Source organism: Ictidomys tridecemlineatus, chromosome 12 (assembly GCF_052094955.1).
Source record: "Ictidomys tridecemlineatus isolate mIctTri1 chromosome 12, mIctTri1.hap1, whole genome shotgun sequence".
In the NCBI taxonomy this organism is placed as follows: domain Eukaryota; kingdom Metazoa; phylum Chordata; class Mammalia; order Rodentia; family Sciuridae; genus Ictidomys; species Ictidomys tridecemlineatus.
Window position 1 is genome coordinate 87,074,221 of NC_135488.1, and position 19,923 is coordinate 87,094,143.

A 19,923-nucleotide genomic window follows, 5' to 3' on the forward strand; every position below is an offset into this window, starting at 1 on the left:
GAGGCAGGGCCATTATGTACAGTTTTTGATAGATTTTTCAGTAAGGTTAAGGGGAAAGGAAGTCAAATTGTGAGCAGATGGAGGATGACAGACCCAGCAGGTGAATTTAAAGTGGTCACAACAGTTTGGGAGAGACATAGCAGAGCATTTTCCTAAGTGAGGAAGACTGTAGGGGCAGTTTCTTTCTTATTTTTTTTTTTAAATTATTAAAGATACTTATGGTCTAGGGTTGTGACTCAGCTTTAAGGCTCTCGCCTAGCACCTGTGAGGCTCGGGTTTGATCCTTAGCACCACATAAAAATAAATAAATAAAATAATATAAAGGTATTATGTCCAACTACAACTAAAAAAAAATTAAAAGAGATATTTATTATTCCTGATTGCATAATATAGGTGTAAGTGCCAGCTACAGAGTTTCTGTTTTGTGTTCTTAGTTATATGCATGAGAACCCTACACTTTCTTCTCATTGCAGTCTGCGTCTGTACCTGCTACTCTAAATCCAGCAAGGAATTTATATGGTGTGACACAGCTGACTTTATAGAGGATGCTTCTTTTTGCTGCTTCTGTTTAAAATTTTTCTTCCACGATGTCTGTTTTCTGCTTTTTCTCTTTTTGGAAACTGATTTTTTTTTTTTTCCTGTAACAGTTTCAAATGACACAGAACATTGGCATTCTTCCTTCTGTTGTATCTTCTAGGGTCAGGGATGTTCCCCTCCCAGGTGTCAAAGTTGTTCTCCCTCTACCTCCAGAGAATCAACTGCCCCACTTCGTAGCTTCACCTTTCCCCCATCATTCTCTACTGCAGCAAGGCTTTTTGTCTGGAATGGTCAGGTATAAGAGGGGCAAGAAACTTTTATAAAACTCCACTTTATCCCACAAGGGCCACCAAAGATCAAGGAATGAATCAGCAGCGTACTCAAAAAAGTGGTTATTATCTTATGATACAGAACTTAGCCTCGGGAGAATTCAGATGTGGTTGAACAGAATGAAGTTTGAGTCTTCTGGACACCCTTTGGCTAGAGTATGCAGAGGATGTACCAGCTATCTCAGGATATCCTTACTGGAAAAAAAGAAGCAGGCCAGGAATAATCAGGACAGAGCCATAAATTTCCAAAATAGGGAAAAATCTTCATTTATTATTTGTTCTTTTACTTTATGGCTGTTTTTGAGTCTTCAATTCAATGGAATTTAATTTTATATGTAGTAAGAGGGTAGGATCCAATTTTAATTTTGTTAGATAATCTATTACCCTACCATCCTTTTCTCTAATCTGCAGTATTAGCTTTTCCATTAATCAAGTTTTCGTGTGTGTGTCTGTCCTTGTGCTCTTGATCCTTTTTTATTGGCTTAAAAATTGTCCCCACACTGTCCTAATTACTAAACTTTTCTAATATTTCTGGCTATCTGATTGGTGAGTCTTCCAAACTTATTCTTTAAAATTATCTTGCTTGTCTTAATTCTTATCCCTTGGTGTGTCTATATTAATTTTGGAATCTGCTTTCGTTAGATCACTCTCTCTCTCTCTCTCTCTCTCTCTCTCTCTCTCTCTCTCTCTCTCTCTCTCTCTCTCTCTCCTCTCTCTCTCTCTCACACACACACACCCATTACTGTTTTTATTGGAATTGCATTGTCTTTATAATCAACTTGGGGAGAATTTCATCTTTATAATATTAAATCTTTTAAGCCATGAGCACAGCACACCTCTCCTGTTTGAGGAACATCTTCTTAAAAACATGATATACCAGTGCGGGGGTGGGGGGGGGAAGAACCTGACTTCTCTGTCACCCTATACACAAAAGTTAATTTTAGATGGATTGTAGACCTCAACATAAAAGCTAAAACCATAAAGCTTCTAGAAGAAAACAAGAAATGTTTTACTTTGAAGTAGGCAGAGATTTCTTAGGCCATGAAAAGCATGAGACATAAAGGGAGGAAAAGAAGGTAAAGTATTAGACTTTACCAAATATCTAAAATCCTCTGCTTATCAAAAGATTTTAGGAAGAAAATAAGTTAGCAAACTACAAACTAGGAGAAAGTATATGCAGTGCATATTTATGACTATAAAAGAAAGGAAAGAAGCAACCTGTTTTTAAAGTGAACAAAAATCTTGAATACTGTTAGTCAGCATCTATATATCAGAGAGAACATTTGACATTTGGTTTGGGTGAATTGGCTTATTTCACTTAGCATGATAATATCCATTTCTATCCATTTACCAGCAAATGCCATAATTTCATTCTTCTTTATGACTAATATTCCATTGTGTATATGTAACACATTTTCTTTATCCATTCATCTGTTGAAGGACACCTAGGGTTGGTTCCATAACTTAGCTATTATGAATTGAGCTTCTGTAAACATTCATATGGCTGTGTCACTATGGTATGCTGATTTTAGGTCTTTTGGATATATCCTGAGGAGTGGGATGACTGGGTCAAATGGTGGTTCCACTGTAAGTTTTCTGAGGAATCTCCATACTGTTTTCCATCGTGGTTGCACCAATTTGCAGTGCCACCAGCAATGTATGAGTATACCTTTTTCTCTATATCTTCACCAACATTTATTGTTACTTATATTCTTGATAATTGCCATTCAGTCAGGGACCATTTTATTTCACTGACTACATTTGGCAATGTCTGGAAATATTTTGATTGTCATGATTGGAAGGAAGAGTGTCATGCTATTGGCATCTATTTGGTAGAGACCACAGAGGCTGCAGGGCACAGGACATAAATATCCTGCAGTGCACAGGATGTTGCCCCCCACTGCCCACCAAAACATAGAGTTATTTGGTTCAAAATGATTGGTACCAAGGTTGGGAAACCTTGTTCTAGAACCTACCCTTATCACCAAAGCTGACTCAACATCAATCATATTTTTGACTGTACACATAGTCCAAATCAATTGCTCAAACTTGTGGCATTTTCACATGTTAAGTATTTCTTCCTGACAGACTTAGTATTAAATTTTTATAAATATATGTAATCTGGGCTGGGGATGTGGCTCAAGTGGCAGCGCACTCACCTGGCGTGCTTGCGGCCCAGGTTCGATCCTCAACACCACATACAAACAAAGATGTTGTGTCCGCCGGTAACTGAAAAATAAATATTAAAAAATTCTCTTTCTCTCTCTCTTAAAAAAAATAAATATATGTAATCGTAAATTTGGAGTTAGAAGTCCACAAATCCAAACATGTCCAAAGTCAAAATTATATGTATCATTTCTGTTAAATTTAAGTTGCTATAGGTTTTGTTTTTAACTTGCATTAAGTATCCAAACAAATGACCTTTGTTATTATTCTTTAAAGTGTATATGAGGGGAATGGATCAGGGAAAATACATGATAGTAATTGATCTTTTTTCTTTCTCCACAGAATGACAGGCAGAGAGTTTTTCTCTCGTTTCCCAGAACTCTATCCCTTCCTTCTCAAACAGCTGGAAGCTGTAGCCAGTACAGTGGACAGGTAAAAAGATGAAAGGGTGCGGCAAAGTAAAGTTAGGGGGTGAAGTACTTTATTAATCAAGATTTTTCTCCTAGGCAATAATTTTTAATGAACTTCTTCCTTATAAATGACAGTTTTTTAAAAAAATGGTATTTTTTTAATAATTATATTATGTTGCCTGGCTCTCTATAGTAGATTTGTACCTGAAAAGTTATGTAAAATCCTGTTTTTATATTTGATCGATATTTTAAAAACCCTGTTTTATGTCAAATTTTGTTAAATTGAATCCTCTTTCAGTGTTACATAGAAACTAGTTTTTCAGAAGCCCATGATGATTTCTTCTGTTAAGAGTTATTTTCTGCCAGGTGCGGTGGTACAGGCCTATAATCCCAGCAGCTCAGGAGGCTGAGGCAGGAGGATCAAGAGTTCAAAGCCAGCCTCAGCAAAAGTGAGGTGCTAAGCAACTCGGTGAGACCCTGCCTTTAAATAAAATACAAAACAGGGCTGGGGATGTGGCTCAGTGGTCCAGTGCCCCTGAGTTCAACCTCTAGTACCACCCCCCAGACCCCCCCAAAAAAGAGGGCTTCCAGTCTCATCAGGGCAGATAGAGAAGTTCATCGTTGCCCTTTCAACCACACCCTATCACTGGTAGTGGTTGTGGGATTTTTAGTATGGACATTAGAACATGTGCCGTTGTATTCTGCCAGGGGTGTTTGCATATTGTGTGAATATATGTGAATAGTCTGTAATAGGAAAATAAAATTATATCAATGAGTTTTCTTCTGTTTATGATACATTTCCTCATATTAGTAGTTTGTGCAGACAGACTTTGGCCCTAGTATGTTCATGCCTTAAATACATTTGGACACCAAAAGTTTCACATTTCATACAGAGTAGTAGACTCTGCTTAAGCAAATGACTGACTTTGAGAAGAAAATCATGTGCAAAAGCCAAATCCCTGAGTTTTCCTGGAGTTTTTTCCCTTTTGATGAATACTAGGAAGATATGAAAGGAATGGAGAAAAAAGTGAAAAAAAAGGAAAACTCAAAAGAGTCTCACTTCATATACAGAATTAATTAATTACTTAATGAGAAAGTGTTTGAAGATAGTGGCTCAATACTTAAAGTTCAGATCTTTTGTGTAAAACCACTTTTTTTTTTTTTTTTTTTTCAGTGATCTGGGGCAATTGGACCGTCACCCAAGCATGTTCTTGTTACTTTTGGTGCTAGAGAGACTGTACCCCTCCCCGATGGATGGCACCTCTTCTGCTCTCAGCATGGCACCTTTTGTTCCCTTCATTATGAGGTAGTATCATCCTACGTGAAAATAGTGGGGGTGATCATGGGAATTTTGTGAGGATATTTTAGTTTGTTTTTATTTCAGAAATTATTATATAATAAGAGATGTTAATTAATTAGTTTATTTTTTACCTTGGGAAGTATCTTGTATAGACAGGAGCAGGAGGCTTATTGCCCCTGCCCCAGACTCCCCTCCAGTGTTTTAGCTGAAGGTTCTTCTCTCATGGGTGCACCCACTGTGTAAGTAGTGTTTTCCTTGGATACCTGCCTGCTAATGGGTGTGTGGTACTGATACAAGGTACTCTTTTGAAAAACATAGCCTGGGTATTTGCATTATCCCTGTGTTAAGCTCACCCAGCATGGTGCAGACTTGCTCCTGGCATATAGCCCCTGTTCACAGTTCAAGAGGACATCAGGACACCTGGCTCTTCACTTGGAGGAATGTGCTAGGGCATGCAGGGGTGGCTTGTTGATGGCAATGCCATGTAGTACAAGTTCCCACTCATCTCCTTCAAGCTTGGAGTGCCTGAAAAAGAAACATGAACATAGAATATGCATGGAATTCAGAAACAGGCTTTCTTGCTTCTGGAGCTCGGGGCCCCAGTTTTCATTTTGGATTAAACACCACAATAAGCAGGCCTTCAAAAAGTATTCACATTTTCTTGAGAAACACTCTGGAAGCCTATAGTACTGGTTAACTATACCTTTCTGCTTACTTCTTGACAAAACGGCAACTTCATTTTATTGTATCCACTGAAAATTGAAATGGACTTGGAGCAAAAGGATAAGAATACCAAATTCAACAGAGTGTGTTTATTATTTATGTGGTACTCTGGGTTCCACTTCCGGTTTCACAGAGCTGACTTACGCAGTTTAATGTGAGAAACCATTAAACATGAGATTCTGACGTGTGATTGCTGTGGCCATTTGTTTGCAACAAGGCCTGGCTGTGGCTCTGTTATCTTTGATCACAGAGATGACTCACTCAAGCTCGTTTTGTTTCCTGATATACAAAGTTACCAGTCTCCCTCATCTAGCATTTGGTGATTCATTTTAGGAATTTGGGTGGTCAGTTTTACTTTCAAGTTCCCTTTTATGACTATCTGGGGGAAAAAAAACCCAAGATATAGTTTTAGAAAGTTAATGTAAGGGGGAAAGGCAGAGAATCCCAGTGTACATTAGAAACAAAAATATGCCATAGAACTTGGTCATCAGTCTGTGTTGAAAACATTGTTTGCAGAAGTTTTTTTTTTTTTTTTTTTTTTTTACTATCAGACTATGATGTGTTGGATCCTGGAAACCAGAAATTACTGCATTAAAAATATCTTTCTAAACTTATTTGTTTACATATAATCAGAATTCACATACTACTTATTATCTTCAAAGCAAATATTATATACAACAAAATTGCATTAATATAGAAAATTTAAATACTACTTTGGAGCTACTGTACTTAGTGTGTTTTTCTAAAAAAAAAAACTAAAAAGACACAAAGTAAGAAGTTTTTAATCATATTGTCCTGATGAAAATGTTGTAGTCAATAGTTGCTTTCTGCCTGAATACAGATTTATAGTGTACCACCAGAGGAGAAGCTCTGCAGTGGATTCTTTAGTTGGTTAGTAGGCTGGGATTCATTGAGGGTACGTGTGTCATAAAGCAATGTTTCTCAGATTTTAAGTTATAAAGATACCACTTGGGAATCTCATGAATTCTGATTCAATAGAGTCTGGGATGGGCCTGAAAATCTGCCTTTCAAACTGACTTCCAGGTAATATGATACTGCTGGTCTAAGGACCACACTGTGAGTAGCAAGATTACATTTGGGATATTAAACATCAGAGTCATGTACATGGAGACATTTAATAAACTAGACAGGAGTAGGGTCACGCTTGGATGTACTTGGTTAGGCTATTTAAGGAGTTTTATAAAAGTAGATTTTGACTCAGGAGTGTAGAATAAGCAAAGATGTATTCTGAGCAGAGAGGTCATTAGAAAAAAGCCTGCTTTTCTTTTTTTCTTTTTCTTTTTTGCCAGGCACTGGGCATTTTGTTTACCATGACTTCTAGAGGAGGAGTTTTCACTCCTATTTTTCCCATCGAGGAAATTGAGGTTCAGAGAGTGAGCCAGTTGCAGAGTTGAAATTTGAACCCAAGAGTGCAGAGCTTTGTCAGGAGTATTATATGTACTTTTTCTATTACACCAGAATAACCAGCTCCCTTTTGAGTTGCCATGCACTTAAGCCACTTTGAATGTGCCTGTGAGGCTTGAATATTATGCAATGAAGAGAGACTGAAGACTATGTCCCCAGTCACTGCATCTGAATACAGGTCGTTTTCAGGGTGTATCCATTGGTGGGATTGCTCCTCATTTTGCTTTTCCAGTACTAAAGGTTAGTTGATTGGGTTGATCAGCCATATGTAATCAGACACACATCTGTGGGATGGTGGTCCATGGCCAAATACACTCTTGTCCCTTGACCATCTACTGTGGTAAATGGAAGGAGCCTAGATTAAAATTAGAATACCCAGTTCTGAGTAGCATCAATTTGCTATAGCAACAACCTATGCTACCCCAAAATGTTCACTGGGGAGATGAACTATAAGTGGATCTTTAAAAAATAGCAAATTTGATAAATCTGCACACATTTGACTTAATGACCTCTGAGAACATTACTCATTAAGAATGTAAAAGATTGATTGTGAATCCTATTATTCCAAAGCAATGTTTGTGGTTCTGGTGAAGACTGGGCAGTTTTGATTTGGGGTAGCTGCTGAAAATATGGATGTACACATAGGAAATACGTGGTGTTTTATCTTGATAGCTTCATTAATGGGAACATAAGTACTTGGAAGAGCTCTCATTAGACCCAAGGATACTCTGAATCTAGCTAAAGAGAAAATTTTCAGCTAGTGGGAGTTGCACAGTTGCTTTGACCATACTAAAGTGAATCCTACAATGCAAAGATGATTAAAAGCCTAACAACAGCTTTTATTTCCCTTGATTTATGTATGCTTACCTGCTATTTCTATCCTCTCTGCATTGCTAAATACCATTTGTATTTTTAGTCCTTTGTTCCACATTTAAGAATATATCCAAGGGCTGGGGATGTGGCTCAAGCGGTAGCGCGCTTGCCTGGTATGCGTGCGGCCCGGGTTCGATCCTCAGCACCACATACCAACAAGGATGTTGTGTCCGCCGAGAACTAAAAAAAATAAAATAAAATATTAAAAAAAAAAGAATATATCCAAGCTTAAGGTTTTTGTTATTGTTGACTGAAATCTTAGAAATCTCTGGTTTGGATTTTCTAGTTGCGTGTGTGTGCGTGCATGCACACAGTTATAATTGTTGCAACATCTTGGACAGAAATAATAATATTAATCCCAACATCTTGTTTACAAATTTTCTTTAATCCAGTGTATTTTATGTGCCTGATGTTTTGCTGGATCCAGGTCCGCAGTCCTTTACCATATTAATATGATAACGCTGATTTAGGACTATTCACCCTTCAGTTGAAATACCACAGAGTATAGTAATTCATGTTTTCAAAGGAAATGTGACTGGCTTTGTGACACAGCTCACTAATGCCCACTGTCTGGGGCTTTCTAGACACTAGAAGTCTTTTCAGAGACTAAAAAGTCTCCTGACATGCATCTTTGAATTCCTTTTCACAGGCAAGTTTCAAGTTTCCCTTGAAGAACTATAAGAAACCACATATGCCCCAAACCTAGGATCCTGGAGTCTTGAACAGAGCAAAGACCCAGGACTCAAAAGACTGGGTTCTGTCCGGGTTCTGCCATTTACTAGTTGTGACACTTGGACAAAGCTCTTTATTCTCTGCAACAGCCTGGTGATCTGTTTGAGGGAGCGAGGGCAGTTGGGAAAGTGGCTCTGTTGCTGAAAACTGAAATTGCAGCAACTGATTAATATCTGTGGAGAAACTCTGTCGTTGCCTTTCATTTGCTTTTGAAGGTGCTTTTAAAAGGTCTTCCCTCCCACCCTCAACACTACACCTTTGGGCTTATTTTCATTACAAATGACTTTCAGCACCTCTTTTTCCCAATCCATTTTAGTCATTGTTCTCTTAAAGAAGTTTTCAGTGAAATCTACTCTTTTTCTGACAAATACTAAAGTACAAATAGCAATACAGTCTTAAACACATGGTATAGGAATTACCTATAGGGACCTATGTAGTAGAAACTTGTTTAGATGAAGTATGAAAATCTAGCTGACAAAGAATGGAAAAATACATGTTTTATGTATTTTAAAAATATTTCATGGAACCTTTGGATCATACCAATCTTATAAGAGAGGAAGGTGGGAATATAAAAATTGAGAGAAAGGATGGGAGAGGAGGGGAGGAGTAGGGGGGATAGGAAGGGCAGCAGAATAGAATAGACATTATGATTGATGTATGTACATTCCATGTATGTACTATATGTCAAATTACATTCTGCTGTCATGTATGACTAAAAAAAAAATAAAAATGAATCATATGGTTAAAAAAACAAAACAAAACAAAAAAACCTCTGCAAGATTACAACCCCACCCCCCCCAAAAAAAGGAGTTGATTCTTTTAAGCTTGTGTCATTGGGAAATAATATTGACTCTTGTTTTGTTTTCTTTGAAAGTTATCACTTTAGTCCTTACCCAGGCTATGAAGTGAAACAGCTCATTTTCCACGGTAGTGTGTTGGGGCTTTTGCAGGAGACAGTAGCTGACTTCTCCTTCTATTTGTGATTGTAACACTGGAAACTCTCCTTCAAGATTGCACATCACATTTCTATCGGCCATATTCCCAGCATCCTTATAGATAAATAAAGGACAAGATTTGTTTTACAGAGAAATAAAGAAGCACAGAGTGGCTACAGCACTGCTGAGCTGGAAGTCAGAAAAGTCCTCATTTTCTGACCATCTCAGCTCCGGATCACCTCCCCTCCTCTATAGCCTTTGTCATTAAACCTCTTTTCTTGCCATTCATCACAACTGTAATGTGCTGTCATGCTCAGTGCTTAGTCTCTCCAAGTAAATCTTAATCTCTTTGCACACAGAAATAGTTATGGGGTTTCTGTGTTTTTTTGTGGGTTGTGGTACCTTTCTATACTTCGTTCAGGTTTGGATGCAGAGCTAGACAGAGTCACGTAAAAATGAATCAAATTTTGAAATTGTGACTTTTTGTCTGAGCAGTTGTGTATCTCTGAAGTACACAAGGGATTGCTAGTCCTACTATATTGGAGCCACATTTTGTATCCCACTGGTTACTAGTTATGTAGAAAAGAGGCCCTGATAAGTTTCATATTTTACCTGGCTTTTGAGGAGTATTATGTTCTAATATAAGCTCTGACATTTTGTTTATATTGTGACTTCCCCTCTTTGACCCTGTTTCCTTTTCTGTCAAATTAAGATATTGGCTTGGTTGTTACCTAGGTCTGCTCTGGCCTCATGAGCCTGTGACCTGAGACCTTCCTGGACTGTAAACTTCTCTCCCCTGATTGCTTTTTAGGGACTCCTGTGGAAGCCCATCTTTCTGTCCCCTGCTGCATGTTTTAGAGCCATATGAGAGAAGCCTGGATTGATAAGAGTAGGAGAGGGGGTAATTTTTCTGTTCAAAATAATAGAATTATAAGTAAGCCAAAACAGGTGGGAAAATCCTCTCAGGTTAATGCAGCTTGAATGGAAGACTCATGCAGGAGAGCCCCGTGTGCTTCAGGCTATAGATCTGTGTGATGGGAATAAATAATTCTGCTTATGAAATAGTGCTCCTAAGTTTGCTTATTAAGAAAAATTTTAGAGAGAGGAAGGGGTTGATAGTATGATGGAGAGAGAGGGTACTTCCTTAAAAATATTTCTTCAACATTCAGTTGATAAATGTGTATATGTAATTTACGTAGGGCAACAGTGTATCCTTTCAATACATGTATACATGTATACAGAGTTCATAATCAGATCAGGGTATGTGGCGTATCCACCACCTTATGTTTCTTTGTGTTGGGAACATTCAAAATCTGAGAACAGACTTTTTCATCCTGCTTTGGCATGTCTCTGCTAATAAACTAGAAACTCCTGAAGCCAGATATAGGTAAACTGCTAGAAAAGAGACATCGTGGCCTATGAGTGAGACCACATGCCTGTACCCAGATAAATGAGGTGCAAGTGAGCCCAGAATCATGTCAGTAATTTGAGGGAAGTGTAGGATGGGAATGTTATGCCTAGGGCCTACAGAAGGATTTTTCACTAGCAAGGAAAATATTTTATTAATGACCAAACCAGTTGTGTTGATATCAGACTGGATCATTAAATGTATCACTTGCTGAGAACTAGTAAGGATTCCCTAAGAATAAGTCATGCCTGAGTCACCTCATTGTTAATGGGATTACTAGGCTGGTGGAGATATACAGTGCAGCTTTATTTAATATTTGATTTACTTAAATGAAAACAGACTAGATTGCATGTTTATCAAATTTGTGTGTGAAGTAAACATTACCGGCAAGGGAATAGAAATTCAGAATAGTTTTCAAGCATAGGCATGACAAACACAAATTCAGCCTTGTGGCCGTTACCTCTGTGTGGCTCTTACCTCTGTGTGGCTGTTACCTCTGTGTGGCTGGAGGGGAAGGGTTCAATTGAGAAGCCATATACTCTAGTTTCCATTTAATTTGTGATGTGTTGTTTTTGTTTGTTTGTTTATATGTCTGATATAGTCCATAATTGAAAAGTAATATTTAAAATAGCTTTAGATTGATGGACTGAGACTATCAAGATAACATTTAATAGAGATATGTATCATATTCTGATTTTTTCAATTAAAAATCATACAATGCAAAATGAGGGATATCTGGCTTCATAGAAGTTTTTATGAAAAGTAAACAACAAAAAAGTCTTGTGGAATGGGATTTCCTTGTGACCTGTGACAATTGTAGTGTGACAATTGCCACTTTTTGATAGCAGAGGCAATAATCCCCCTGAATTCTGTTGCTTAAACTAAACCCCATATTATTCTGTTTATTATTCTGCTCTGGGATCCCCATTTTAGAAGGGTCATTGATAATCTAATATTTATCCAGGGGAGGTGACCAACATAAGGAGGAAGCTAAACATCTGGAAATCATTAGAATGTACAAGACTTAGAGGCAACGTGGTGATTGTCTTTACATACTTGAGGGGCCGCCATATGGCAGAAGGCACATAATTTCTTTCTTTCTTTCTTTTTCTTTTTTTTCCTTCTCGATAAAATAGTTGGAGATTTCAGCTTTTAAAATAAAGAAGAGTTTTGTGAAAGTCAGCCTTCTCCATCAAGGACATAATTTTCCTAATGCTGAGCTGTCCATAGTGTTTGAAGAAAATTGATCATTTGTTGAGAATATTTTCTGAAGGATTTCTCTAGTGTGTCTATATTTGGGTTAGATGACCATCCAAGGCATCTATTTGGGATGTCTTATTTCAAAACAGTGGAACCACTCGGAATTTAGTAGATTCTAAATGGGCAGTGAATTACATGATAGAGTCTTCCTTTAAACTTTTGATGCATATTTGCAGATTTTTAAATGGATCTTCAGTTTCCCAAAGAAAGGGGTGCAGTTTTTAATGTGGCCTGCAAGGTTATGGTGATCTGCTCCTAAATGGTGCCCTCCAGGAATTAATTCACTAAATTTAACTTCTAAATAACTTCTATAACTTTGTTCTGAAAACATTTTTTTGGCCTATGTGATGTTATGTCTGAAAAGCATTCCTTATTAATTTAATTATCTTTTTTTTGTGTGTGGTTGCTATATTTTTCTCTATTCCAGATGTTGGCTTAAGCCACATTTGTTTTCTGAGAAGCATAAGAAACATCTGAGTCTTTGAGAAGTTAGAGATGGTTTTCTGAATTGATTGAAATAGATAACTCTTTGTGGTCCAAAGTTACCAGAGGAACTGTTTGAATGGAGATACCTGCAGAGAGAGTAGCAGAGTCCTCAAGCCTTGCCCATTACAAAAGTAGAAACACCCAAGAATAGGGCTTTCCCAGTACTGTTAATGTAGAATATCCTTCTCCACCCAGCATAAAATTCCCAGACTCCACCCTTCCTGTGGTTACCACTGAGTTCCAGGAGGCTTAGGGAAACAGGGTACAGGGAATGAGTCTCCCTACACCATCCTCATTTGCTAAGAGTTGTTGGTAAAGAAGGAACCTGCTACCTCATCAGTCTGGAAACCCTGACCTCTCGGTTTAAGTAGTGTGACTATGTGACACCAGGCCAGGCTTTGGGCCAGATGTCAAGGTGCAGATGTTCATTTCTGCTCAAGGGGTTTTCAGTTGCTCACTTTTCCTCTTTGCCTATAGACTAAATTATGCCCACTCTTTTTTTTCTCACAGACATGTCAATGACCCCAGTGTTAGTTTCTTTGAAGCTGATTGTATCACAGGGACATATATTTGAAATAAAGCCATGAGACTTTGGTGATGGCATTTTAGGACTTAAATAAAGAAGACATAGAAGCAGCGTTTGGAAGGTTCTTTCTCAGTGTTGGTGGAATCACACTGGGCAACTGCCTACTCTGCCTCCTTACTATGGCTCTGCCTAGTTTTTATTTGTAGAGCTGTGCTTATGGCCTTCTGAATTCCATGTAGCAGTAACTGAGGTTCAGCATGTGAAATGAAATCATGTTTTTTGTATTCTATGGCTGTTTGCATAAAAATATACTCTGTTGTCTGACACAACAACTTTTTTTTTTTTCCCTCTCGGTTCCTAGAGAGGGCCCAGCCAATTTCATCTCTGATGCCAGATCTCTTTAAGACCTTTTTCTAAGTATGTCTTTGAGCAAGAGGAATGAGGAGTTCACCTCTTATGGAATGCATTGACAAAACAAGCTAGAAAAACAAAACTTGTAGGGACCAGCTTTTCTTAAATGTTATCTGTTACTTTAACAGGCCAATTCAGGTCATGTTAGAACAAGTGATTTGATCTGCAAACAATCTCATTCTTAGGTGAAATTTCTGACAATGATGATAATCTGTGGCCTATTGCTGTCATTCACTCTAAAAGAATCCAATCAGTTGATTGTTGGCTAAACATTCCTTGTGTACTTAGTGGTGTTAGGTCTTGGGCAAAATGCTAAGTAAAGAAAAAGGTCTTCATCCTCAAAAGAATATCCAGTCTAGCTGGTGAGATAGAACAACAGCCTATAGGCCTGACCATGTATATTAACCACTTCCTTATAGGATATCTATCCTAAGGATAAGGCTTAGTGGGTTCCAGAAAGTCCAGAAAGCTTCAAGTAGCAGAGCAGGGAAAAAAAGGAAATTCAGCTTGCCATCTCGAGGACTTTTAGAAGTCACTCATAGTGATTTCATGTGAGAACAAAGTCAGGCCATGCACTCTGCAGACAGTGGGGCCCAACAAGGGGGAGATTGTGATAGAGCTTTATGATTCATAACTTGGAAGTCATCATAAAGAGCTTTGCTTCCACTTGAACCATGGGTGACCCAAGAAATTCACAAAATAAATGGCTTGTTGTTTAACAGGAGAAACCGTTGATATGGAATAAGAACAGTATTTGCCCCAAAGATGGCATTTTACTCTTGTGGGAATACTGAATAGTAATGGGGGAAAGTTTAAATTTAGTAATATTAAAATTTTTAAATGGTTTAGCAATATTTTTCCATAAGGAACTGTCATTTTCTTGGCCATAAATATTTTCTCAAAAATAGTAGACAAGGTGCTCAGCAGGCATTTTAAATTCTAACTTAAGGATTTCACAGTACCAAGTTCCAAATGCTGACAATATGCAGTTTTTTTTATCCTATGTAGTAGGGATCATTTTAAGTCCAGAAATATATATTTATATTTTTCTTTTCAAACAGAATATGAATTAGGGAATAAATAGGCAGGCAAAGATTAATTATAGTAGGCTTCAAATGAAGACATGGAAAAATAACATTATAGTAGGTTTTGGTTATCTTTCCCTGACTGGCATAGTTTTTTCTACTCTGCTTCTGAGTCTTGACCCTTGCTAGACTACAGTAGACCCTCCTTCCCAACCTCATTCTTAGGGGACAAGTTCAAAACCCCCACTGGTGCCTGAAACTATAAAGTACCAGATCCTACGTATACTATGTTTGTTACTATAATACCACAGACTATAGCTGTAACTTGAATTGTGGCAGAAAAACTAGCATGAATTTCTTTTTTCTCTCTTTACAGTTTCACAGGGACTACTTCATTTGTTCTTATCATAAATCTTACCACCAACCTGATTATTCTCTTTCCTTATTAAGTTGAGAACTTCCGCTTTTTAGGAAGCACCTTACAGCTTGTCTTGGACATATCTGAATTGTGAGCATCACTGTTGTTATGACTTGAACACAAGCACTCATTACTGCCATGGTCAGTCTGATAAGTGAGGTGGCTGGCTGTTCACAGGTGGGTAGCATCTATAGTGTGGATATGCTGCACAAAGGGCTGACTCACGTCTCTGGTGGAACAGAGTAGGGTCGCATGAGATTTATTCATGCTATTCAAAATGGTACACAAACTAAAACGTATCAATTGTTTATTCCTGGAATTTTCCATGTAGTATTTTTGGGCCATGGGTAACTGAAACTGCAGAAAGCAAAACCTCAGCTAAGCAGGGACTCCTTCATTTATAATCTAGTTAAAACAAGCTTCATTAGTCACATTGGCTGAACTAGATGCATTGTGACCTGCATGCTTTTTTTTTTTTTTTTTTTTTTTTTTTTTAAATTTTTTTTTATTGGTTGTTCACAACATTACAAAGCTCTTGACATATCATATTTCATACATTAGATTGAAGTGGGTTATGAACTCTCAATTTTACCCCAAATGCAGATTGCAGAATCACATCGGTTATACATCCACAGTTTTACATAATGCCCAATTAGTAATTGTTGTATTTTGCTACCTTTCCTATCCCGTACTATCCCCCACCTGCATGCTTTTGCTTGTTCCTCCTTAGCTTATTTTTCTCACTCACCTGGAACATTGAGACATTCCGCTGCTTGTCTCCCTCCAAGCCAGTTACAGACATCCTCTTTTTTATAGTATATGTTCTCTTTTTTATGTTTATGATCAAGAAGTTTATTTATTGTCATTGGAGAATGTTTGCACTATTGCATGACTACATGAAATGAAAATATGTAAAATATATATGAAATTGGATGGGCCCCTCTCATGAAAAAGAGAACAAGAGTAAATGGACACAGGTCAGCATTAATAAGCATTTTACCATGTATTCTCATCTCACTTGAATTTGTGACTATTCTTCATCACCATTAAATATATTTACTGAGGGCCTGTTCTGTGCCCTTGTCTAACATCCTGGGTCTCATCTCTTGTTTGAAAGAGAAGAGAGGTATGCAGTCCATCTTCTGTGGTCAGATGTTGGAAAAAGTTCTGTGTTCATAGGCTCCTACTTCCTCCCTTCCTATTCATTCCTCAGACTACTGCAGCCAACTCCTTCTACCACTGTGCTGAAACTGTATCTAGAAAGGTGAAATTGTGGTGACCTCCTAGTTAAAAAAAGCAATTGGATGCTTTGCAGTCATCTTTTTTGGTTTGTATCTGGAGTTGACACTATTGCAAACTTCCTTTCATATGATACTCTTTCCTCAGTGACCTTTTCTGGCCACTTCTTTCTGCTTCCTCCTGCTGCCTTTCAGACATTGATGCATCTCTTTGTCCTGCCCTCAGCCCACTTCTTTTTCGCTTTTATGCACTCTGGAGTTGCCACACACCTACACTGATAAGTCAATTCTAGATCTGGAACTCATAGAATCAAATGAAGCTTGCCCACCCCCCCGCCCCCCCACCAACTGGGAATTAAATCAGGGGTACTCTACCACTGAACCACATCCCCAGCCCTTCCTTCCTTCCTTCCTTCCTTCCTTCCTTCCTTCCTTCCTTCCTTCCTTCCTTCCTTCCTTCCTTCCTTCCTTCCTTCCTTCCTTTCTTTCTGTCTTTCTTTCTGTCTTTCTTTATTTTTTGGAGACAGGATCTCACTGAGTTGCTTAGGGTCTTACAAAGTTGCTGAGGCTGGCCTCAAACTTGAAATCCTATTACCTCAGTCTCCCAAATCACTGGGGTTATAGTGATGTACCACCTATTGGACAGCTTCTTCTGCCTGTGCCACAGGCACCCATAAGTTAGCAGTTTCAGTTACCTTGGCACACTGAGGGCTGAACATCCAGTCCTCTCCTCGTCACATGTAATGTCTGACATCACACTCCATCCACCTGGCCAGAAGTTCCCTTCTCCAAAGAAAATGATGGAATCTGGACTCACAGAGGCTTCTCCACCGTAACTGACTGTTCATGCTTGCTCGGTTTTCTTTTCTTTCCTTCTCTTCCTCCTCCTTCTTCTTTCTCTTCTTCATTTTTTTTGTCCCTCTAGTGCTGGGAATGGAACCCAGGCCTGATGCCTGCTAGGCCCTGTACCTCTCAGGGGCACTCCACCACTAAGCTACACTCCCAGCCCTCCTGCCTACTCAATAACAAAGGAACATTTGTCTTTAAATATATATATATATATATTCACTTTCTTCCCAAAGCCCTTTAGGGAGTGTGAAATGATTTTTTTTTCTTATATTGAGTATCATCAGTTTGAGGTAGCAAGTGTCAGGAGTTGGTAACTTTCTTTGGAGATAGAAAAAAACAGATGACACTCCAGAGTCCAGAAGGAATAAATCTAATGTGTCCACATTAAAAAATTGACTGTGGAAGGAGTCAGGGACTGTGAGTCACTCACTCAACAGATATTTATTGGGAACATCAAAGTGTCAGGCACTAGAAAAATGCAGTGTTGAGTCAGACCCAGGGTTCTGTCATGATGTGCTGTGACACTTCTTGTCTCTATCTTTTGTACTCTGATTTTTTTCATCCTAATTAGTGATTAATGATAACAATTAGCAAATGTTTACTGTGGGCCAGGCACTGTTTTAGAACCTTACACATACTAACTCATTTAATCATCACAAAAGTCACTGTGAGCTTATTATCCTTGTTATTATTATTGAGGGAGGGCGAAGGCTGGGCAGAAGAAAATTTAGAAATATGCCCTACCTCAGTCTGCTGGTAAGGCGTGGATTTGAATCCAGGTGATCTGACTTCAGAACCCATCTGCCATTGTCTTGGCTATCCTAACTCCTCACCCCATTAGCAAGTCCTTCCACTAGCTATCCATGATGCTCTGTGATGTAAGACAGGCTGGTTCTCCACCTGCCAGAGTTAACCTGTGGTTTTAAATAACAAATATTTAGACTTTGCTTTCTTGAAATACTTGCCCCCTTGGGCATTGCATTGGCAGTGGTCTCTTTTTCTAATCTGAAATCCACAGAAAAAGAAGAAAAAGTTGCAGTTAGGTCCAAGTGGTTATGTCAGGTTGCTAAATAAAACTGACTTAACTGAAGTTCTGAGATTGTTGAGAAATAACTGAGAATTTCTTACAAAAGAAAATTTCCTTAGTATAGGAAATCATGGGTCATTGCAGTTATAAGTGTCTTAGTAAATAGAAAATGTGGCTTGAGGCTAAGAAGCATAAAATCTTAATGAGATTATTTGTGGGTTGCTATTTATGCATACCTTTTAAACCATTAGAAAATGTTTCCTATCTGTCTTCAGTGTGTCATGTTAAGTTTCCACTGTTGAAATCTTACATAATTTTTGAGAATCTCCAGAGTTGCTAAAAGGAAAGAAAAAAACAATAGTAACAAAAATTTATGTAGAATTTGAAATTTACAAAGTACTTCACATACAGTAACCTTTCTGATCATCCCTGTTTTTATTCTCTTAGAAAGAAAATAGAATCACAAGGCTATCAATGAAAGTTTTTAAAATTGCCCATGTTTTCTTATATGATAATTCTGAACTGATTTGGAAAAACTCAAATCTGAATCAGTGATGTGTTTAAATTACTAATGTTACTCCAAATTGCAGGTAGTAACTTTGGGGAACTGCTCTGACAGATACATGACAGGAACATTTGGCTGACTGTAAGGTCTATGAAGTGGTTAAAACCTCCTTTGGTTCCTTAGTTTTGAATTTTCCTTGTGCTTAGTCCCACTTCCCTCCTTCACCAACCTGGGGTGAGGGCACACTGAGGGCGAGGTAGGCTCCTCTGAGGCTTTTGGCAGCAGGGAGAACACTTGGCTAGGCCATTTGTGCCCGACTACCAGCTCCAAGAAATCAAAGATTTCTCTCAGCTGTAGATGAAAACTCTTAGACCCATAGGAAAACTTTATATGTCTATATAAATATCATATATATATATATATATATATAGTTGTAGATGGACACAATGCTTTTGTTTTTATGTGGTGCTGAGGATCGAACCCAGGGCCTCACACTAGGCAAGCACTCTACTACTGAGCCACTACCCCAGCCCCCATAGGGAAACTTTAGTTCAGCCTCAGAATCAAAATTAGGCATGACCCCATTAGTGAGATTTTCCTGCTCAGTATATAAAGTGAGAGCATTAATAAAGTATATATTTGTATGAAAGGTGCTACTCTATAAATAAATCTGCTCCTTTTTGATTATTAGAACTGTACAGGAAGAAGTCATCTGTTTTGGCACAAACTATGGAAATATATCTAGGTAGCCAAGGAAAAGCTGAATTGTTACTGAAGGATGTGTCACACAGAAAAGAAATAATTTTCAAAGCAGTGGCCAGAAACTATTTTCAAACACGAATCAAGGGAGTCCCTTGAGCTGTCTGTGTGGGTGATGGGTGAGTAGTATTGGTTTGGTTCTTGCCGGGCTACTTATTTATTTATTTTCCCCCAAAGAATCCTTCTTTCCTGTGAAACAAGAGTTGAAGGTGCAGCTCCACTTCAGTGTAGATTAAACAAAAAGTAGAATTCATTTATACGTACTATAACTTGTATAAATCTAGTGAAGAGAAACAGGTTTTCTTGCTAAGCTTCAGTGTTATATAATTAATACAATACAATTATTTTCTTTAACCTTTTTTTAAAAACTACATGATTTAAGATATTTAAGAATTTAATTCATAGGAGATTGAAGCTGGACATAGGAGAAAGACTAGAGAAGGATCAGCATTCTGCTACCTGGTTGAACACATCTCTAAAGTGGAAGCCTTAGAATACCATGTCCTGATAGAACTCCCTGTTGAAAGCCAGCCAGCAGAGCCACTTCTTTATGCCCTACTCCTTACCTGAAGCACTGTGAA

General features: G+C 38.1%; 1 protein-coding gene across 3 annotated transcripts in view; it reads left to right on the forward strand.

Moving 5' to 3' along the window:
• Positions 1-19,923, forward strand: part of Thada (THADA armadillo repeat containing) — a 314,607-nt gene that overhangs the window by 142,469 nt on the left and 152,215 nt on the right. For all 3 annotated transcript variants that reach the window (XR_013429010.1, XR_013429011.1, XM_013358268.4), the window contains exons 27-28: positions 3,375-3,464; positions 4,617-4,748. Coding sequence is in view for 1 of the 3 variants with exons in the window: in XM_013358268.4 (XP_013213722.3) it covers positions 3,375-3,464; positions 4,617-4,748 (222 nt within the window). In the remaining 2 variants the exon portion in view is untranslated. The remainder of the gene's footprint in view (positions 1-3,374; positions 3,465-4,616; positions 4,749-19,923) is intronic.